The 23,362-nt window shown below is 34.1% G+C and overlaps 2 protein-coding genes and 1 pseudogene across 2 annotated transcripts; 2 read left to right on the top strand and 1 right to left on the bottom strand.

Moving 5' to 3' along the window:
- Nucleotides 1-176: 176 nt before the first annotated feature.
- On the bottom strand, nucleotides 177-1,418 carry LOC120196256 (protein EXORDIUM-like 7). The gene has a single exon (XM_039198103.1). It carries the CDS (start codon nucleotides 1,401-1,403, stop codon nucleotides 399-401), a length of 1,005 nt encoding a protein of 334 aa, XP_039054034.1. The 5' UTR covers nucleotides 1,404-1,418; the 3' UTR covers nucleotides 177-398.
- A 10,639-nt stretch (nucleotides 1,419-12,057) lies between these two features.
- Nucleotides 12,058-13,635, top strand: LOC120196307 (annotated as a pseudogene).
- A 5,224-nt stretch (nucleotides 13,636-18,859) lies between these two features.
- LOC120196305 (protein NARROW LEAF 1-like) lies at nucleotides 18,860-22,082 on the top strand. The gene is made up of 6 exons (XM_039198137.1): nucleotides 18,860-19,224; nucleotides 19,651-20,154; nucleotides 20,319-20,462; nucleotides 20,552-20,792; nucleotides 21,023-21,523; nucleotides 21,615-22,082. The coding sequence occupies exons 2-6, from the start codon at nucleotides 19,660-19,662 to the stop codon at nucleotides 22,040-22,042; spliced, it is 1,809 nt and encodes a 602-aa protein (XP_039054068.1). The 5' UTR covers nucleotides 18,860-19,224; nucleotides 19,651-19,659; the 3' UTR covers nucleotides 22,043-22,082.
- The last annotated feature ends 1,280 nt before the right edge of the window (nucleotides 22,083-23,362 follow it).

Raw genomic sequence — 23,362 nt, forward strand, 5'->3', positions numbered from 1 at the left:
TTGCTGCTGATATTCATGTCAGATTTCTCAATAATGCAAGCCAACGCCAAAGTAATGGAAGTTGGTCGGGCATTTCAATTTATAGTGTGCATGATTTCACAGTTGAATTCTGCAAATTTATTTATTTATTCAAACTCTGTTGAAAACGTGAATAATATGTATATAACATGGTGGACAGTGGTTTTCTGTACATCCCTTTTTAGCATGCAAGAAAAGTATAAATGAATTAAACAAGCAAAGGATCACCATCCTGTCGCAGAATTACATACAAAAATTGTCAATATGGCTGCTCCCTCCTTTTATTTTATTGCCGATCAGCCCCTTATGCTTCTAAGTGCCCATCTTTCTTGTTGCCTAGATAGCAAGAAAGAGGCAAAGCTGTTTTACGCGGTACACTTTTAATCCATGGCATTAGGTCCAAAGCATCTTTTCTTTACAGGATTCCATACCCATTGAACCATGAACCTTCTTCCTTTAACTCCATTCAGATTGTAGCTACTCCCAGCTGCATCCGTTGAAACTTGACCCACGTACGCACCACCACCACCTGAACCGTACGTACCTATACACAGGTCGGCGATCTCACCCGGTGCAGTTGGATTATCACCAGCATACCATGCGTTCACCAGTGGGTTAGTCGCAGATTCGGCTAGCTCATGAGCTATAACACTGATCATGCCGTCGACTCCAATGTCCCCATTCGGTGGGTGAATTACGTTGTTACCTCCGTTTGCAGTCGGTGGTGGTGGTGGCATCCCCACGGGCCAGGCAAATGGATAGGCACACATGCCCGGACACTGAGTTCCACTGTAACCAATCCAAGCATAAGGAACTATTACACCAACAGTGGCTGGGAAGGTGAAGTAATGAAAGGCGCAAACCGCCCTGCAGAATTCATCAACCAGGACATCAGCAGAACTTAGCACCAAATAGAAGCCGTTTCGAGGATCGAGAGGCAATGGCTTCGACTGGGAAGTGACGGCACTTTTTATGATGGCTTGCATCGATAAGCGATTGAGACGAGGACCATGGGAAAGTTTGGAATCAAAGAACTCCCCCGAAAGGGTAATGCTATCAGTGACATTTGAACCTGTTTGGTCAGCATAGAGCCTGACAGTGCTCCACCACTCAGCAACAGAAGGGTGAGGAGCTGGAGAAGACAAGGAACTTAGGAAATCCCTTATGGTGTCTTGGTGGGTTTGGTTCCAGTTACCGTACCAGATTATATACAATTTGAGAGGCGATGCAAGGACAGGACCCATGTGGTACTCAAGCTTACCCGGATCCGGAGAACCCCCAGAATTCAGAGCTTGGTTAGACCCAGTGTTTAGATTCCCTGAAAGACACAAATGAAAACAAAAGGATGATAATAGAAGAAGAACATAACAAGAGAGCTTGTCCATTTGTTTGTTGTTTATTTGAATGTTGTAGGTTATTGACATTCAAAAGACAATGCATAGTTCTTATATAAGGAGAAAAAAATGGAGGGTGGTTGGCATTCTTGTTTATTATTTTTCCTGAGGTTATACATAATTTTTTCCGGGTTTCAATCCTATCCGTTATTTTTAAGAATTGCGAAAATAAATATATCGAGCTTTAATTTTCCTTTAATTCTTTTGGCCAATACTATTTTCCTTTATTTCTTTTGCTTTTGAATCCTCTTTAACACTTTATGACTTCATCTACCAGTACCGAGCGAGCAACCCAAAAGATAATCAACTTGAGCCCTTGGATGATATTTTTCATATGTAAATCTGGGTTTTCATAAATGCCTAACTCGGACATCCAATCAAATTCAGGGTTAATTTCAAAGTTTGACATTTGTGATGTGATCAAAACCTTTGATAGTCAAGTCATAAGACAATGACATGTCGAATATCTGCAATGTTTAAAGTGCAGATAGATCCATAACTAGATTGTGATTAGAAAAACGAAACTGGCGGACAATTTAGTTTAATGAGAATTTGTGAAATTTGGTGATAAAAGTAGAATAGTTAAATAATTTAATGACTTATTCGAAATATAATTGAAGGTTGTTTGGTAATTATTGAATGAATTAAAGGGTAAAATGGTCAATTGATAAGTAAGCTTTTTATTTTTCCTTTATAAGATAAGGGAACCACGTGGAAGAAGAGAGAATTCTCCAGAGTTTTCTTTCTTTCTTCTTCCTCCTCCTGTATCTCCAAGCTCAAAGGTGAGTTTCTTTATTTGTTGATTAATTGTTGATTTTAAGGTTGGGTTTTGAACATTAGATGATAATTAAGCTTAAGGAAAGCTTAATTTATCTTAAAATCATAAGATAAAGGAGTCAAGAGAGATTAAAGATTAGAAGTTTTTAAAGGAAATCTTGAATGAAAGTTGATAAGTTAAATTGGAAGTAAAATTTGACTTGTCAAGGATCTAATTAAGAAGTTAGAAGCCATAGAATTGGAATTAAAACATGTTGCAAAGTTGGTATAATTCTTGAGTTACATATGAGGAATAGAATTTTGAAGTTAAAGATGGTTTATATGGATATAAAGTGGTTTAAGCATGTGTATATGAGTTAAGAACATGAAAGGAGATGAAAGATGAAGCATTTGAGTTGATTTGAGTTGATTTTCGGACTGAAAAATGAATTCTGGGCTATGTGCATCGATGCACATTCAATGTGTACCGATGCAACAAGGGTAATTCCAGAAATTGTTCAGTGTGTATCGATGCACAGGAAATGCATCGATGCACCCATTAAAATGGAAACATCGAATGCAATTAGTGCATCGATGCATAAGGAGTGCATCGATGCACCCCCTTAAAATGAAAACATCGAAGGTGATTGGTGTATCGATGCATGGGTAGTGCATCGATGCACATGTTAAAGAATGCATCGACACACTGTAGAATGTATCGATGCACTTCAAGGGACTGTAGAATGTATCGATGCACTAATTTTGTTTATAGAGTTAGTTGGCATGTAGTTACAAGATTTTAAATTGAATATGCTATGATGGTTTTAAAGAAACAATTTGATTGTAATTATTAATGTAAAATACATCATTTTCTTAAATGATGAAATTAAGATTTTAGTGGATTTGTAAAGAATAGAGTTTTGAAAAGTCAATGCGACACCTCAGACTCAGATACAGGTTGGGGGTGTTATATTTAATGGTATCAGAGCTAAGATTTAGCCGATTCTAGGCTTAAACCGAAGTCAAATGAGGTTTAAAAATGTGTACATGCCAACTAAAAGTGAAAAATTCTGATCTGATAGTGTAAGGAGTATGTTGTCTTGCTAATAGAATAAGATTTATATGATATAGTAGGAATTGATTATAGAAATTATCAAAGTAAAGTAAATCGATAGCTGACAAATCTGATGGTGATAACAATTCACTTGCCCTGGTCAGGCAAGATGAAGAGCGGAAACCTCAGAAAATGTCTTATAAGATTAAAGGTTGATTTCAGAAAGTTGAAATCATATTAGAATGGTGATAGAAGATCTTTATTGTTTGAATCGGAAAAGCGATATGGATTAGTTTTGTTAGTATGTGGATAAGATAGAATATGGTGAACAAGTGTCACCATAAGAACGTTAAAAATATCAAATGACGTGGTGAGTACTTATAGAAGAGCTCAATAATAAGTGCATCAGTGACAAGCGTATAAGATGTATAAAGTCAGAGCTTATGAGTTTGAAATGAAGTGATAGTATTGAGCATAAACAAGAGTGTGTTTATGATAAGGGTTTGCAGTTAAGATGGAAAGAGTTAGCGTTGACTAACCAGAGTATGTGATAAAAATGTACTGGAATTATAAGATTATAAGATATTGTAAGGTTATGATAACCAAATATGAAATGGATCTGGATACAGTTGTATATTTGGATCATAGTAATGTGGTATAGTAAATGAAAAGGAAGTAAGGATTTGTATGTTTGAGTAAAGCTAAGGATTGATAAGAAGAGTTTAAGAATGAGTATATCGATGATCAGATTATAAGACAAAGGAAGTCAGAATGTTGAGTTTGAGCAACAGAAATTACAAGATTTATATGATTGGTTGACTAGGGCTTGTGCCCTAGATTGAACAGATGTTATTGACTAGTTGTCAGAGTAAAGGTGATAGAGTTATAAGATCGGAGGAAAATATAAAGTTGAGTTAATTGATTATGATGTGAATCTGAATATAGTTGTGTATTTTGATCAGATAGCTATGATGTAGAAAATGAGATAAGTATTTGCATGGAACCTTAAGGAATGAAAATACAAGTATAAGAAATGATAAAGAATGAAGTTCTATATAAGTAAATGGGTTATCAAAGTTATGAGGATGCAATGAAGATTGGTACATAGAGATGAGTATAGGTGATAAGACAAGAGTATGTGAACATGAAAGGAAATATATGATTTGGGTATAAGAAATAAATAAAGGAATAATAGAATAAAGAAATGAAAGGGATGAGTTAAAGGATCAGATACGATAAAGGTTAGATGGAAGTGTAGATGATAAGTTCGATATAGAAGTACGAAAAGTGTGCAAGGTGATGTGAAAAGATTCTTTAAAGTGTATGTTTAATCATATTTGAAAAAGATTTAAAGTTGTGTTCTTGGTCAAATGATGATGGAAAATGAGTTTGGTTATTTTTATAAGGTAATTAGAAATGGATTTATGAGGTTAAGTGATGAAAATTGATGTTAATGTCTACGTGATTAGTGACTTTATATGAAATTTTAGAAATGGTCAAAGGAAAATGCAGAATAGAATGAGAGAAAAGGCAGAAATTAATTGAAGTTACTGGTTGTTGTTTAAATGATAAGTGATAGTAAATGAATGTATAAAGGAAAAAGTGATATGTTCAGTGAAAATTCGAGGACGAATTTTCTTTAAAGGATGAGAGATTTGTAACATCCCGAAATTCAGGTCAGTGACTAAAATGAGAATTTATGAAATTTGGTGATAAAAGTAGAATAGTTAAATAGTTTTATGACTTATTGGAAATATAGTTGAAGGTTGTTTGGTAATTATTAAATGAATTAAGGGGTAAAATAGTCAATTGACAAGTAAGATTTTTATTTTCCCTTTATAAGATAAGGGAACCACGTGGAAGAGGAGAGAATTCTCCAGAGTTTTCTTTCTTCTTCCTCCTCCCGTATCTCCAAGCTCAAAGGTGAGTTTCTTTGTTTGTTGATTAATTGTTGATTTTAAGGTTCGGTTTTGATCATTAGATGATAATTAAGCTTAAGGAAAGCTTAATTTATCTTAAAACCATAAGATAAATGAGTCAAGAGAGATTAAAGATTAGAAGTTTTTAAAGGAAATCTTGAATGAAAGTTGATAAGTTAAATTTGACTTGTCAAGGGTCTAATTAAGAAGTTAGAAACCATAGAATTGGAATTAAAACATGTTGCAAAGTTGGTATAATTCTTGAGTTACATATGAGGAATAGAATTTTGAAATTAAAGATGGTTTATATGGATATAAAGTGGTTTAAGCATGTGTATATGAGTTAAGAACATGAAAGGGGATGAAAGATGAAGGATTTGAGTGGATTTTCGGGCTTAAAAATGAATTATGGGCTATGTACATCGATGCACATTCAATGTGTATCGATGCATCAAGGGTAATTCCAGAAATTGTTCAGTGTGTATCGATGCACAGGAAGTGCATTGATGCACCCATTAAAATGGAAACATCGAATGCAATTAGTGCATTGATGCATAAGGAGTGCATCGATGCACCCTCTTAAAATGAAAACATCGAAGGTGATTGGTATATCGATGCATGGATAGTGTGTCGATGCACATGTTAAAGAATGCATCGATGCACTGTAGAATGTATTGATGCACTTCAAGGGAAAATAGAATTATACCTTTCTTTTGGTCTAAGAAATGATAGATTAGTATATATAAATTGGATACTGATATGTATCAATGTATGATTATATAGATATCGAGCACGAACAAGTTCCGTAACGATTATCAAGTTAAGATTCGATCGCAAGAGAGGAAATTATAAAAGTGGATCGAAACTTAGTGAGGCCAAGGTGAGTGCATATTAGATAGTGTGTTATGTTTAATGGAAATAAGACTTGCGACAAGTCTATTTCCTATAGTATAATGCATGAACTCATTAATATGAGCATATGTTTGACATGATACATGTGTGTTATTGATTATTGCATATGTTAAATGATATGTGTGAATACAAGTTTATATGATACATGATAAATGTATATAGTATATGTGAACACATGATGATATGAAAAAGGATATAAGAGTATTATGTGATTTATAGAAAACGTATGTGAACAATAAATAGCAATGATATACATGTTATATGATCACAAGAGAAGGGTTATAAGTTACGTGATAGATGCATATGAAATCATATGAGCTTATATGATATATGATATGAAAGTGTACATGTGAAATGATATAAGTGAAAATGCATATGTTATATGTCATGAGGGCTAGAGGTATAGTTGGCATGCCAAGAGTCGAGGGTCTGCGCGGTCATTCAGGACATACAGTGATCCTTTGGGATATTTCATAGTGGTAATTCGGGAAAATTCATAGCCCCTAGTGGGACCCCATACGAGCTGTGGTGACATCATAATGCACAACCTCAATAGACTCACATATTTACAGTTCTCACATGTGTGCATGGGCTAAAATAAAGGATATAATAAGAGAAAAATGCTATGTGATACTATATGTTTGTTTGGTAAAATGATGTGTATGTATGTGAAAGTATGATAATAAGATGATAAAGTTATGAAGTGAGGGATGATATGTGCGCATATGGATAATTATTTTATAGATGAATATATGAAATGTGCATAGTAGGAATTAGTATATGTATATGTGGGTATGATGCTTGTATGTGATATATTAGTAGAAATTATTCAAGCATGATTACGAGTTAGAGTTTTATTATATGTTTTATGTCTCACTAAGTCAACGACTTAGCGTGTGATTGTTTCACACGTAGGTATGAGAAACGAGAGGGGAATAGCGAGAAGCAAGACAGGTCAGCATTTTCCTTACGATGATCAGATCAGAAACATATTGAACATATGAATTTTGTTTATAGAGTCAGTTGGCATGTAGTTACAAGATTTTAAATTAAATATGCTCTGATGGTTTTAAAGAAACAATTTGATTGTAATTATTAATGTAAAATACATCATTTTCTTAAATGATAAATTAAGATTTTAGTGGATTTGTAAATAACAGAGTTTTGAAAAGTCAGTGTGACACTTCATACTCGGATACGGGGTTGGAGGTGTTACATTTATTTTGGTAAAAAAAATTAATCAGCCAAACTCAATAAAAATAGAGTGTTCAAGAGCAAAGAGTAAAAGTAAATGATGAATGTGCCCTCAAGTAAAAGCAAGCATGTGATGCTTTTTGTTATTTTTCTCCCATTTTACAGTACACATATTCTCTTTCAATATCTTTGACTCTCTTCCTTTCTTTAATTCATGGTTTTGATATTTTCCAGATTTTTAAGGTTTAATAAAAAATATTAAATTATATCATTTTTTCTATTTAGGTACTTCAAATTATAATGGTAATATTTGTAATGTTAGACATATGGATTGACAAAAAAAAGTTTAGACACCTAAGTGAAAAAAATATATAGTTTAGACATTTTTTTTTATATAAAACCTTTTTTTAATAACTGAGTTCTTTCAATAATTGTATGCATCTAAAACTAAATAAGAAATTAAATTTCTTTAGATAGTAACATGTGTTTGATAAGAATATATTTAATTTTCTAAAAAATTTGTAATTTAGAATTTGATCTAATATCTATACAAGAGTGAAGGTGGCAAGTTGATTTTTTGTATTTTAATAATTCCATAAATATGTTAGGTTAGATGAGCAGAGGGCTCACAGATTAACCATGTGATGTTTGATTATGGTAGTTATATACCAGTTAAAAATGAAAGGACAGGCAAAATGTAGTAGCCTGCAGCCACATAGAGGGCAGGAATAAGGGAATGCATGTGATGGATGGTCCCCTTAGGCCTTAAGCCATAAGCATCTGCAACTTCGCATGCCTTAATGATAGGGGATGATTGATCTATGACATTTAAATCCTTAACTGAATTGCGCCTTTGATTTGGTCTTTTGGATATCATATCTGGTCACTGCTTCTTCTCTTTTTCTTGGTAATAATTTGTCAGTTGGGCGATGATCAAGGAGCAATCAAATGAAACATGTAAAGCTGTTGCAGGGTTTATGGACCAATTTTATTATAGTCAAACAAAAAAAACTACTTTTAACGGCTGAAAGATTAAAAGAACCGAAAATGCTACTAATCCAGATATTAGATTAAGAAATAAATGATTGTGCTACTTCCAACAATTCAATTCAATTTATACAAGAAAATGACAAATTATATAGTTTCAGTCGATACACAACATAGAGATTGAACATTCTACAAGTTTAAACATTTCTTGAGGTTTTACATTGTAACTGCCTCTTCTTTGATTAAAAATGGAAACTTTGATAGAGCCAATGAAGTAATGCAGGAATTTCGCTGAAGTTGGGAGGTTGAAGGAGGCTGCTGGGATGGCTTTTGAGATGCAAAATCAGGGCTTGAAGCTAAATGAAATGCATGTGCACAGTGCTTTAATTGATGGGCTTTGCGAGAAAGGATGGACGGATAAGGCTTTTAGATTGTTTGTTAAGGCTGTGACAAATACAAGCCGAATGTCCATACATATACTTCTATGACCAATGGATATTGCAATGAGGAGAAGTTGAATCGGGCAGAGATGTTTAGAATGAAAGTGCAGGGTTTGATTCCTAACACCGACACATATACCACTTTTATTAATGGCCATTGTAAAATGGGAAGTTTTGAACGACCATATGAATTGGTGTGTCCAAAGGAAGAAGGTTTTACTCGTAATATATATACCAAAAATTCATTTGTAAGATTCATAAACCAACTTAAAAAAAAAAATCAAAATCACGTTTTTTCCTTCTCTCATGGGATTGTAGTTTTGGTAGGAATTTTTTTTATAGAATTCATTAGGTTTGTTAAAAATATAAAATATTTAAATTACAACCTTAACTATACTGTAAATATATAAAACGATATTTCCAAATAATTATTTAACACAAGAAACTAGTCACTTAAGATCACACAAGGATCGTACAAGGAAAAAGTTAAAAAAATCTAACAAAATAAATTTGAACAAAAGGTAGATACAAACGTATCTGACCACATCGACAAACGAACCACAAAAGGAGATTAAACTATTGAAAGACTACCAATAAACCGCAAATAAGCGTTGGATTACGTGAGAAAAATATCCATAAATGCAAATCACATATCTAAATCCAATATGATGGTCTAAAGCATGAAGATCAACATGATAATAAATAAGTGTCATATTGATCAGTCATGGTGATACCAAATCCAATCATGATAAAAAAAAGTATCAACAAAAATAATAGTAAAATAAAGAAAAATATGTCAAAAGGAAGAAGAAAACATGTCAACAGGTCGAGAAAAATGTTTTATAAAGATAGAAAAAAAACTAGTCACGACGCTAGAAAAACAAAGAAAATTAGAATTTTTTTTTACTTTTGATAGTTTAGTATTACTTTTGAAAAGTGATTTTGAAAATTGATCTAAAAAATATTTTTAAAATCGTTTTGAAAAGTGTAATTTAAAATTTAAGTTAAAGTATACAAATATCCATTTGAATATAAGGTATTGCTTTGTTAAATACCTCAACTATTAAAAGCTACAAAATGATCATCTGACTATAAGACGTTGCTTTTTTGAGTCACTATATATTAAAAGTTACAAAATGATTACATGAATATTAATATGTTCCAAACGTGCCCTTTTTCTTTAAAAAATTTAAAGTAAGTATGGGTTGGACGTTAACCTGCTGACAGGTTAGACGTTAACATGTTGACCGGGATATGATAAAATATAATATCAGAATCTTAAACGATTATACATGTAATATGGTTATGGATTATATTTTATCATATCTCAGTTATCAAGTTAACATCCAGCTCAGAAGACCGATAATTTTTCAATGGAAAATGACGGGTTTGGAAATATAAATAGTCGGATGACCATTTTAAAACTGTTAATAGTCGATGAACTCAACAAAGTAATGTCATATAGTCAATGGACCATTTTATAACTTTTGATAGTCATGGGCTCAACAAATCAACCTCTTATAGTCGGAGGATTATTTGTATATTTTATCTTAAATTTTAACAATTTGAAATTGTTGTTAAAAAGTAATTTAAAAAATAAAATATCCATTTTAAATGTTATGTTATAAATTAAATATATAATATTTAAAAATAAATATATAATTTCACCTAAAAATAATTTTTCATATCAAAAACTGAAAATTTGAATTTTCAATATTAGATTAAAATCATTTTTTCACGGAAGCATTCCCAAATTGATATATAACAATTGAAATTGGTTTTTTAAATTTCTATTTTCTAACCCATCAAAGACGCGGACCTCTTAACCCCAACAAGTTAACAATTGCATTTCCAATTTCAGTTGATGGTCCCAAAATTTTGATGGTCCAATTATTTTCTAAGTCACCAATAATTTTAAAAGCATTACAATTAAATCCTTGTCTCTCAAAATTTTTCAGTATAATTAATTTTAGACACTGAAAATTTTAAAATTAATAGAATTAAGTCTTGACCCTAAATTTATATAGCTTAATTACTTTTTAAAATCTTTAAATTTTAAAATTATTGAAATTAATATTTTAATCTGTTAGGGACAAATCTGCAATTTCAAAGAAAGAAGGAGAAGAAAATAGAGAAAGAGATAGAGAAGCAAGAGGAATTAGAGAAGAGACGTATTTTGATTAACAATTTGCATTACACCCTATTTCCTTATAACTCAATTCATCTAACGATTCGACTCTTTTATGACACGTGTTCTCTTGGACAGCTGTAGTGATTATAATTGGTCACTTGGTTGCTCTCTCTCGATCCCTTATTCGTAACAGAAACCCTTAATTTTTATGGTTTAATGATTTTTAAGACCTTATTTATCTTAAAATTAAATATTTTGTCTTCTCATAGTAACTAGGAGGTTATTTTAAAAGAAGGCAGAATTATTTTAGTAGTTCACATAATCGAAAGAGATGCCACCTTTTACTGATCTAATTGCTGACGCATTTGGTGTTGACCGCTTTTGTCACTTCTTGATATTTGCTTTAGCCACCTGAAGTACGAGATACATTGCATGTTAACTAAAGCAGAAAGGATATTAGGGTTTTATTTATAGGAAAATCGAACCACATAAATATCCGACAGAAAAAGGAAAGGAAACTTTATAAAACTCCATGCTCCATTTCTTTTGCAAAACCCCGTCAGTATTTGGCACGACCAACTCCACCACTCTCCCTTTATTTGCTTTCAAGGTAAGACTTCTGCTTTAGTTTGATCTCCCTTGTCTGTCCTCTTCTGGGTATCAGTTTATATAAGATGTTATGTATCCTTTCCATTCATCTATGTAGCTACTCTTCAACATATCATTTGCTGCCAAGAAACCAAGGTTTTCTATTCTTCTTCTTTGTTGGGTTATTGTTTTAGTTCAAAATTCTTTTAATCGTAATGAGTTTCTATCGTATCTCTCACTCTTTTGACAAATTCATTTCGTTAGTTATTACTAACTAGTTATTTTTTTGTGTACGTTGGAGGAATTTAGAGTATATGTGCTTTTCATCTAGTTTACTTACCGTCTTATATGAGTAAAAACAGTTTCTGGTCTTAGGCTCAACTTGATCCGAATGCTTTATTTGCTGCAACCGATTTAAAAGAGCTGATATTTATATCAAAATGTTCTTTTTCATTGATACATCATCTGTAAATTCAATTTATTGCCTTGAATGATAGCTTTGATGAACTTCTTTTCATTGCAGATATTATAATCTCATGCTAATAGCTGAATGAGTCAAGTTTCCTTGATTATTTATATGGATTAAGTAACTATCTTTTAAATGCGAAAAAAAGAAAAGAAAGAAAAACAGAAACAGGACAGACAGAATTCAATTATAAATTTCTGAAGTAATTCATTTTTTCCCGCGTAATTGTCAAACGGCTCGATCTGTACTGGATGAAATGTCAGATTCTGGGGCATTTACCATAACTGCCTCAACATTTCGTAACTTCATTTCTCGAGATCCGAATTCTCAGTTTCCACCCGAGTCAGGAAGGTATCATTTGTATGTATCTTATGCTTGCCCTTGGGCTTCTAGGTGCCTTGCTTACTTGAAGATCAAAGGACTTGACAAAGCCATTGGTTTCACGTTAGGTGAATCGTGCATTCATGCCATTTATTTTAAGTTCTTGTAATTTGATTACATATGTCATAATGCTAATGGTCATTTTGTTGTTCAATTGTTCACCAGTCTGTCAAACCCATATGGGAAAGGACAAAGGAAACAGATGAGCATATGGGCTGGGTTTTTCCCACCTCTAATACAGAGGAACCAGGTGCTGCACCTGACCCCATTAACGGAGTGAAGAGTATAAGGGAACTATACCGGCAAGTTCACGGTTCCTGTAAGTTCATAATTCAGTTTTTCCCTTACTTTTCCATGTTTCTTTCAACTTATTTGGTGCTTTTCTGTTATATTATAGGTCCTATGGGACAAGAAATTCAAGACTATTGTTAGTAATGAGAGTGCAGAGATAATCCGAATGCTAAACACTGAATTCAACGATATAGCAAAGAATCCTGCTTTGGAAGCCATCCTACTGTAAATCCATTTGGGATAATCCCTCTCGGACCAAATACTGAATTCAACGATATAGCAAAGAATCCTGCTTTTGACCTATATCCTCCTCATTTGAGAGCTCAAATTGACGAGACAAACGAATGGATATACAAGAGAATTAATAACGGTGTTTACAAATGTGGATTTGCTAGAGAGCAAGAGCCTTACGATGAGGAACTTTTATGTGGTGAATGATTAACTTCAATTTAATCCAACACATGTCGGTCTTTACGTTCATGAAAGAATTATATTCTTCTCTAAAGTATGTCTCGTCATTGGTCCATCAGGCTGTAAAACAACTATATGAAGCTTTGGACAAATGTGAAGAGATTCTTTCCAAGAAACGCTACATTTGTGGAAACAGTCTAACCGAGGCAGATATTCTACTGTTTGTGACCCTCATAAGATTTGATGAGGTATTTCATTTTCCTGTACAGTGAAAAAGGCTTGATTTTCTTTTCAGAAAAGCATAGAAAATGTTAGTATCATTTCGATGAGTTCGTTGTTGTGTTTTGATGACGAGGTTGTTGTCCGAACAGGTCTATGCCGTTCAATTCAAGTCCAACGAAAAGCTTCTACGAGAGTACCCGAATATGTTCAACTATACTAAGGACGTTTACCAAATCCCAGGGATGAGCAGTACAGTAAATGTGCAACACATCAAGCGCCATTACTATGGAAGCCATCCTACCATAAATCCATTTAGTATAATCCCTCTCGGACCAAATATCGACTATTTTTCTTCGTATGACCGAGCACGGTTTTCTGCATAGGAAGTATGTATCCTATACTATAAGCTCGTGTTTATTTTATTCAATGATGTACTGATGCTCATTGTAGCAGAATCTTTTTGGTGTACAATAAAAGCCTGAAAGGGGAACGAAGACGAGACAAACATACTGGCGAAACTGGTCGCTTCAGTCTGTTCGTTGTTGTATCATCAGCCTACCTATGTGATAAAAACATAATGAAATATTCATCTTTGTTATGGAGCTTCATTATTATATGACAAACAGCCTACCTATGTGATTATCTCTGTGTAAACCACACAATTCTGTATATGGAAATGGAATTTACCAACAAATACACTGTTTCTCTTCTGTTCTTTTATCCATAGAGTTCAAAATGGTAATTCTCCCAAGGGAAAAGATCACCAGATGAGGCGAAATCATTCAATCCCGTTGATGAGAAGAGATGCAGACGGAGAGAGAAAGCTGAGCCTGTTAGCAATGAACCGCTTCAGCCGAGTTCCACCGCTGCTGCACAGTATCCTAACCACCTCCGACTCTTCGTAGGCACGGAAACGATACCAAGCAATCCGTCGGAGTTCGGTTCAAGTTCCGACAGGCCACTTCCCGTGTCGCATCCGATCCGAATCGTTGGTGGCACTATTTTTCTCCACTCAAATTTAACCATACTCAGTGCAGTAATTGATTAAATTTTCTTGAATTGAACTTTGAACTTCAAAAGTAAAGTTGGAAAATAAATTTTGGATTAAATTTAAACTTAAATAGATAAAGAAAAGGGTGAACTACGTGAATGGTCACTAAAAGTTGAGTAAATTTTTTTTCCTCACTAAACTTTCAAAAGTTATAAAATGCTCACTAATATTATCAATTTATAATAAAATAGTCTCTAACAGTAACAAAAATTTGAGATAGACCGTTAAACGATTACCTGGAGCATTGATCACCACGTTGGAGAACCGTTGGAGTCCATGTTTGATGATTCAGTCACTTTAGTAACTTTATGGTGATGAAGAACTACCTTTGGTACTGATAGAGTCCACTTCTGAGGAGAATATCGTGACAGTGGAGGAGAAGCCACCAGAAAAATCCACTCTAGAGGAGGCGAAAGTAGAGGAAAATAAAGCAGAAGAAGAAATCCAAAGTACGATGCATCCAAGTTGAAAAGAAACCAGACCCACCCCAGACGGAGACTAGTAAGTACGACTACGAGTGCATAACTATCATTGTCACTCCAGAGCTGCCGCCTCCGACAACAGTTCCCTTGCTGTCAGAAGTGGAGAACCCTCCATTAACACATAAAGAAGAGCAAAAATCAACGAAGGTAGCAGCAAAAGCCAAAACTGAAACGGGTAAAAGCACACAATTTGTCATTATTGAGTTAAACTTCGACCACTATCTGGTGACTATACCTGTATCGCGTTCGATCTCGTAGACTGTATGCCCTTTTTATAAGTCTAAATTGTTAAAGCAAAACAAGCAACAATGAACCAGCTTGGGTAGCAGTAAAAGGTTGCGGTCTTTCCGTTAGTCAAAGTCTTTCCATACTCTTATTTATGTTCCCTCGCCCTAAAATCTAAAGTCAAAATTGTTTGCAAAGAGATGTAAAAGAATTCGGTCTAAAGTCAATAACTCCACGTTGAATAAGTCACTTATTTTTATCCCTTATTCGGAACTAGTCGTGTCTTCTATTTCCATCGGAATAAATATCATCTCTCATGCATGCAAACCAAATATTTGTCTTTGCTTAATTATTCTCTTCTAACAGAACGAGGCACCCATTTAATCCTATGTGTTAGCTCATCACTTTGCTGATGTTATAGAAAACATGGTTTAAAACAACTTGGATTTAATTTAACAAGTTAACAAAGAACCAGTTTGTTCCCTTCATGTCAAATTGGTTATCGTACTCATAGCTTGTCCCCTTCATGGCTTTTGAAGACCCTTGAATGGAACTTTGTATAAGAAAATTGTAATGCCTTGTTCAGTGTTGTTGGCTTGGTTTTGGAAGGTGTCAATGAGTTTAATTGATTCAATATAATTAAGGAAAGTGCGAAACGATCCAGACACAAAGAGCTAATAAGTGAGATTTACATATTCCGGTGTCGGAGTCGATGCTGGTGTCAAAGTTGGGGTCAATGCAACTGGCTTAGGAGCACTAGTTTTTTCTCCATATGTGAAAGAAGAGCAAATGAACAATGCAGAAGAAATAAGTCCTAAGAAATTGCATTTTTTCATGAATCCCCCCCCCCCAGAAAATTTATTTTGCTTCAATAAACACTCCTAAACGGCTCTCCTGGAAAGGAGTGGTCAAGCTATGATACGGCCGGTGCAAAGGCGTTCGTAGAAAGGAGTGGTGAAGATGAGATTAAAGAGTTATCCTATAAAAAAAATTATTAAAAATAAGTAAAAGATTTAGTCAAAGTATCACCAATATGATTAAAAAGGAGTCGAATCAACTTTGTTTTTTTGTTGCTACCTTCATTGATTTTTTTGCTCTTCTTTATGTGTTAATGGAGGGTTCTCTACTTCTGGCAGCGGAGGAGTTGTCGTCGGAGGCGGTGCCTTTGGAGTGGCAGTGGTAATTATTCCCTCAGACTTGCTAGACTCAGCTTGGGGTGGGTTTGGTTTCTCTCCAGCTTTGGGTGCATATTCCTTTGGCTTTTCTCTTCTGCTACTTTCGCCTCCTCTGGTTTGGATTTTTCCAGTGGCTTCTCCTTCACTGTCACGATCTTCTTCTCAATCGCTGATTTTGTCGTTGTTAAATGTGCTTTTTCATCAACATAAAATTCCTAAAGTGACTGAATCATCAAAGAGGCACTCCAACAGTTCTTTAACGTGGTGGTCAATGGTCCAGGCTAGCGATTGACGGTTCAGCTTGGCTTTTCATTATCGAGGTTAACTGTAGGTAATATCGAATGATCATTTTATTATAAATTAATAATATTAGTGATCAATTTATAATTTTTAAAAATTCAGTAAGAAAAATTAAAACTTACTGAAACCTTATAGTTTACCCAAAAAAAGCCCATTTTAAGGTGGGAAAAGGATATCTTTAGTCACTTCTATTTTTTATTTTTATTTTATTTTTTTACAAAATAGTCACTTCTACTCTTAAATCAAAAAAAAAAAAGAAGAAAAAATTAGTGGCTGCAGGATCTTTGCAGAATTTCCTGAAACTCGGGATTAAAATCATCGGCGTTGAAGGCAATTAAGACTTGCACGCCAAAGAACTCAGCAATGTCGTCCCCAAGGTATCTAACTCTGGTTCACTGCCTTCACATATTTTTATGATTTAGTTTCTATTATGAAATAAAAATAATGATGAAATTGCGTTACACAAGAGCTCGTACTGTTTCTAAAGCCGACATTATGTTCTTACAGGATCAATGGAAATACAAAGCTTATAAGCTAAAGCTGAACTATCTACTTTAATGGCAGATCATAAGTTATATGTTCATTTTCAAATACCAGAAGGGACTCTAAAGGCAAACTCAAGGAAGATGACACCTGATATTATTTCCAGCGATTGATTATTGTCGTATCAGAGGGATTTGAAGCCTGAGAATCTCTCCCTTGATGAAAAACGGGAAACTGAAGTATGTTGCAAGAAGTCTAGGGCACCTATTTTACATCTGAGTTCAATACATCTTTTGAAATAAATATTACATTTATGTTCAGGAAATTTTTTTATTAAATTAAATTAAAAATTATCACCCTTTATTAATATGTTATACTATACTAACAATATTTAACATAACGATCAAAAGCACAAACTTAAATATCTCAGTGGTTAAAACGATGATTATTATCTCAAAAGATTTTAGGTTTGAACACTAGAATCTGCAAGAGCGTTTAAGTTTTTATTCTCAAATGGTTAAATTTCTTTAGAACATATATTATTTTGTAATCATCCTAAAATAATAATAAAAAATATAGTAATCAAATGTTGTGAATTGATAATATAAATGATTAAAATATTATTTTATAAAATTCAATGATAAAAAAGAAACAACTATGAAACCGAAGTCTTCATCCCCTCATATTAGTTCTCTTGTTTATGTTTGAGAGAAAAAATAAAGACAAAGCTACATTACTATATATATTTGGCGAACAAATTAATACAAAAATAAGTCGACTAAATTCCAAATTTAAAGCATGCAGAAGCTGAGAGCATAATTAAACTAATTAGTACAATCTTAAATAGTAAAAGGGATTTAATCGAATTTTTAATCTAATCCAAACTTGGATTTGAAATAGGAAATAAATAAAATAAATCCAATTTACCATCAAAGAGACTGTAAGGACAAAGATGTGTTTGATGACACAAAATGAGCGATTCTACTTTGGAAGTGGTGGAACCAATATGTCTCACCGCCTACATTGATTCAATAATTGCACTGTGGAACCATTGTCCATGGACCTCCCCATACCAATAATTGCAAGTTCAGGATTCGAATTTTAATGAAGTTTATTAAAATTTGAGGATTATCTTCGTAATAAACTTATGTAAATTTTAATTTAGATTAATTCATCAATCAATTAAATAGTATTGATTAATTGAAAATAAATATGTAAATGTGTATCATTGATCACCTAAAAATATTTCAGTGTTTGGACATTTTTTATTCTAAATTATTCAACGCGCAATGATCACTATTTATTAAAATTTAAAAACTAAATATTTGAATATATTTAAATTTAAAATATTTAAAATATTAAAAGAATAATAATATCAATAGAATTTTAATAAAAAGATTTATTTGAAATTGGTTAGGATAAGTGGAGCCATACGAACATAATCCTATTGGTAGAAAACAGCACAGATAAATTTTTTTCTTTTAAATAAAAATCATTAAAGACGATAAAACTTGTAATATTAATGAAATTGAAGACTCGAAGAATATTAAGGCCTTCTTCAACCACCAACTTAGACCCTTACATACCCCCACATGATATCTATTTCTATCTTATAATATGATAATATTATCATTATTATATGGCAATGGACCAACCTTTCACATCATTGCCTCAATTTTTTAATCTTTATCCCAATAAAAGAAATTAAAATTTACTATTACTACTAAAATTAAAGGAAATCAAATGTCTAAATCCTAGATGAATAAATAGGTAGGATTTGGAATTTATTTAAGAGAAGAATTTGTGCTGCTTTTGGGGAGCAAATATGGATTGGATGGCCCCTTATTCCCCCCCCCCCATCAGACTAAAATATCAGTCTAAGAAAAAAACCATTATATTTTCTCTTGTACTGCTTGCACTTTCTATTTTTTCAACCTTTATATGCCCAGCCATTCAATTAAACTGAAAAATCCATTATTAAAATACTTCTTAGATAAGTCTATATTCCGTAATACAATATGCAGTATTTTTATTTATTTACTTTTTGATTGGCCAGAGCAATATAACAATCAGCAAGTAGCAGCTAGTAGATATTTGTGGCCTTTTCGCTCTCTCTCTCTATTTAGTCTCATTTTTCTTCCATCACTGGGAAAAAGCTTCAGTCTTTCCAAATCTTTTGCCTCTCTTATTCTTAGAACTACAAATAGAATAACAGTCATAGTGACCGTTTTAAAGTTTCATTTTTTTTGGAGTTCAACAAGTTATGTGTAACAGTCAGTAGAGCATGAAATCTCCAAAGGGATTGACTCGGAGTCTTCTATCCCAGTTCCACCATTGTTTATAGGTGAGCTTTAGCTTATTATATGCTCAGGATTCTCGACAAAGGTTTATATCTTTATCTGATTTTGCTTCTAAATTTGTCCAAATATTTTATCTCTTCTTTTGAGTTTTTAAATGTATATAATAATTTATTAATTTGTTTTTGGGGATTTAATATATTGAATTGTTGCTTTTTAGCTTTCTGGGCTTTGATTAATCCATTATTACACGAACTCCTGAAATACCCATATCCGAAAGGTTCAATTTTTTCTTCACTTGGTTTCATCATCCTCCAGTAAAAGGGTATCTATTTTGGATATTGTTTCTCTTTGCTGATATCTAAGCTATTGTCCTATTGGTTTATCATGATCAAGTTTGTACTTTGGTTTGCTTTATATCACTATAACATGTGCTAAGTTTTGAGACAAACTAAATTCTTATTGTTTAATAGAGGTTAAAGATGGAGCAGACTAGATCGGATTTAAGATTTTACCACTCTGGATCAACAGAATCAGAGGAATCTGCTTTAGATATGGAGAGAACTTGCTGCAATCATGTTAATCTGCTTTCATCAAGTCCTTCGCCTATTCAACCCTTTGCATCTAGTGCTCAGCATTCTGAGAGCAATGCTGCCTACTTCTCATGGCCTACTTCAAGTCGATTAATTGACGCTGCAGAAGATAGAGCAAACTATTTTGGAAACCTACAGAAAGGGGTGTTGCCAGAAACTCTTGGACGGCTACCATCGGGGCAGCGAGCAACTACTTTACTCGAGTTAATGACCATTAGAGCATTCCACAGTAAAAAACTGCGTAGATTTAGTCTTGGCACAGCAATTGGGTTCCGTATCCGTCGGGGTGTTTTGACAGATATACCAGCTATTCTTGTCTTTGTGGCTCATAAAGTTCACAGGCAATGGCTTAACCAGTTTCAATGCCTACCTGCTGCTCTTGAGGTAAGCTAATGCCCTTCGCTTCATTGGTACAATATCCATGGGAAGTTCACTATTTCATGTCATATTTGATTCTTTTAAACTACTTTGTAATTTTCTTTACAAGCATATTGGATCTGAGCAAGAAATTTCAGATGTTAAAATGTCTGTTTAAAATATTGTTTCAGGGTCCCGGAGGTGTGTGGTGTGATGTAGATGTTGTGGAGTTTTCTTATTATGGTGCACCTGCAGCAACTCCGAAAGAACAATTTTATACTGAGCTTGTAGATGGCTTTAGAGGAAGTGATCCAGTCATTGGTTCTGGTTCACAGGTAATGTTAAGTATGTACAAATTCTCTGTCTAGAAAAGCTGATGTATCTCTTAACTTGTCTCAGGCTCGAGTACTCCTTGTGCATGTAGGTTGCCAGCCAAGAGAAATATGGAACACTGGGAGCTATTGTCAAGAGCCGAACAGGATACCGACAGGTAGGTTTCCTTACAAATCGGCATGTTGCAGTTGACTTGGACTATCCAAATCAGAAGATGTTTCATCCTTTACCGCCGAACCTTGGTCCCGGAGTGTACCTTGGTGCTGTAGAGAGGGCAACCTCATTTATCACAGATGACCAATGGTATGGAATTTTTGCCAGTACAAACCCAGGTAATGCAGTTCCAATTTTATTTGTCTGCCATTGGTCATTGCATTAAGCAGAAAAAAATGAGAGAAATCAAACTCAGATAGGATGCTACATGCTAGGATGTATTGTTTGAATTTCAACAAAGAGATGGGAAGTTTTAGAATCCTGAAGTATGCTATGTTTAGCACATTTGTGCATGTTTTGTTGTGTCCTGACTCCCTTACTTGCCCATTACGGTTTGGTCCTTCGGCAGAAACATTTGTGCGAGCTGATGGGGCTTTTATTCCTTTTGCTGATGATTTCAGTATGAACAATGTAACTACAACTATAAAGGGGATAGGTGAGATTGGTGATGTTCATATCATAGATTTGCAATCTCCAATCGGCAGTCTCGTTGGAAGGCAAGTTGTCAAAGCGGGAAGAAGCTCTGGCTTGACCACTGGGACGATAATGGCATATGCTTTAGAGTACAATGATGAGAAAGGAATCTGTTTCTTTACTGATTTCCTGGTTGTTGGCGAGAACCAGCAGACTTTCGACCTCGAAGGAGACAGTGGAAGCCTCATACTATTAACGGGTCAGGAAGGGGAGAAGCCACAACCCGTTGGTATCATTTGGGGTGGAACTGCTAACAGGGGTCGATTGAAACACAAAGTTGGCCAACCCCCAGAAAATTGGACTAGTGGAGTCGATCTTGGGCGTCTTTTAGATCTCCTTGAACTTGATCTCATCACAACCAATGAAGGGCTTCAAGGTATATGTTCCTATCAATATGTGTGTGTATTTGCATCTGGTCTCTTACTGCGACATTTGACACTGTCTATTTGTCCATGTTATTGACGAAGCTGCCGTGCAAGATCAAAGAAATGCTTCCGCAGGTGGGATTGATTCTACAGTTGGAGAGTCTTCTACACTGATCCAGGTTCCATCAAAGGATAAGATTGAAGAGAACATGGAACCGATTAATTTAAACATCCGGCAAGTTTTGGCTGAAGGTGAATCCTGGCAAGGACTTGTACTACCAATCATGCTTACAGAATATCGAGCAGAAGATAGGGTTGAAGCAAGTCCCAACTTCGAACATCAATTTATTCCTAGCTTCAACGGAAGGTCTCCAGTTAGTAACCAAAGGGGAAACGTGGAATCTAGGAATCTTTCAACATTAAGGAGTGGATCAGATGAGGAGATTTATGTGTCGCTGGAGTTAGGTGATGCTGAACCGAAACGAAGAAAATATTCGGATTCCATCTGTAGCATCAAGGACTTGAAGTGAAGGAGTGATGGAATAGGGGCAAAGTGCTTGGAGATATCATCCTATCAAAATCAGGTCACACGATTATTTATGTTGCTTCAAATTTGTGTGCCTTGCTGATCATATATATAGAAGAAAAGTGTAAGCATCAGACTGCATTAAGGAGTTTGAGGTTTTCCTGGGGGGATTATGTTTATCTTCCCCCCAATCATTGGGTTAAAATACATTGCTAGGTTTACATGCATGTATTAGTAAATATATAAAAAAATGTTTAGGCAGCTAAATATAATATGTTTTTGATGAATCTACTGCACCGTGATACCACCCGGGTTAACCCTTTTGTTTTGATAGTCAAGGTATTTTTCAGGCATTCTCTGAACTTGAATTTATCGATAGATTGATTTATTCATAAATTTACTTCCTACTAATATTGAACACAGGTTGTCAGAGAACAAGAGTTACATTTCTGACTGACTGAGCTTAACCATTGCAGTTCACTTCAAGGACGAACATAGAATAATATGTTAGAAATGTACATATTAAAATTTCAAAGGATACAAAATCAAATTATCAATAAAAATATATATATAAATACATATGTACAATTCCCTGTAATTAGATGCATATTTCACAAATAATAATTACTATAATCAACAATCTTGGAAATGACCTTCCCAGTTCATGCAGCAGAGCTAAAGGCATTGAGGCGGGCCGGCCAACGAAGTTACGGTCGCACTGAAATTATCCAATACACAAAAAAAAACATAACAAAACATATATTCATGTGTTAATTTGATCCTAAGGCTCGTTGTGGTTGCTGTCTTTAGTGTGCGTAGAAACTGTAAACAATATTGATCATTTCAGAAGGGGGGGAAAATCTAATTATACTGTTATCCTAATTGATGGGTAAATTATTTATTTTTATGAATCCATAAATCACTTACCTGATTCAACTAAAGAAGCCATTACCTAGCCTATCAGGGTCATTTTACAAATCTAGACATGGCTTCAATAAAACCCTAAAAACTTCAATCAGAATGTTAAACATCAACCCATGCATGCAGTCAGTAACATATATATCCCTAATGGAATAAAATGACAAGGGTTGGGTGCAATGCTAGAAATGGTAACTAAAACTAGTTTATCAACTTGAGTAAAATTTTCATCAAACAAAGTTCAACAAAAGTATATATGCATATTAGAAAAACTTACAATGACATGAATATCCACATTTAAGATTTTGTCGGTCCACAAATTACAATGGCACCAACTGCTGTCCCAAGATCATGAGAAGCATAAAAATATCACATACCAAATGATCAGTTGTTCAAAACTTAAATG

Source organism: Hibiscus syriacus, unplaced genomic scaffold (assembly GCF_006381635.1).
Source record: "Hibiscus syriacus cultivar Baekdansim isolate YM2019G1 unplaced genomic scaffold, ASM638163v2 tig00117032_pilon, whole genome shotgun sequence".
Taxonomy (NCBI): Eukaryota; Viridiplantae; Streptophyta; class Magnoliopsida; order Malvales; family Malvaceae; genus Hibiscus; species Hibiscus syriacus.

Coding starts and splice junctions, on each gene's coding strand:
- LOC120196256 (XM_039198103.1), bottom strand. CDS start 1,403: ATGGACAAGCTCTCTTGTTATGTTCTTCTTCTATTATCATCCTTTTGT.
- LOC120196305 (XM_039198137.1), top strand. CDS start 19,660: ATGGAGCAGACTAGATCGGATTTAAGATTTTACCACTCTGGATCAACA. Junction 20,155..20,318: donor GCCTACCTGCTGCTCTTGAG/GTAAGCTAATGC, acceptor ATATTGTTTCAG/GGTCCCGGAGGTGTGTGGTG. Junction 21,524..21,614: donor AACCAATGAAGGGCTTCAAG/GTATATGTTCCT, acceptor TTATTGACGAAG/CTGCCGTGCAAGATCAAAGA.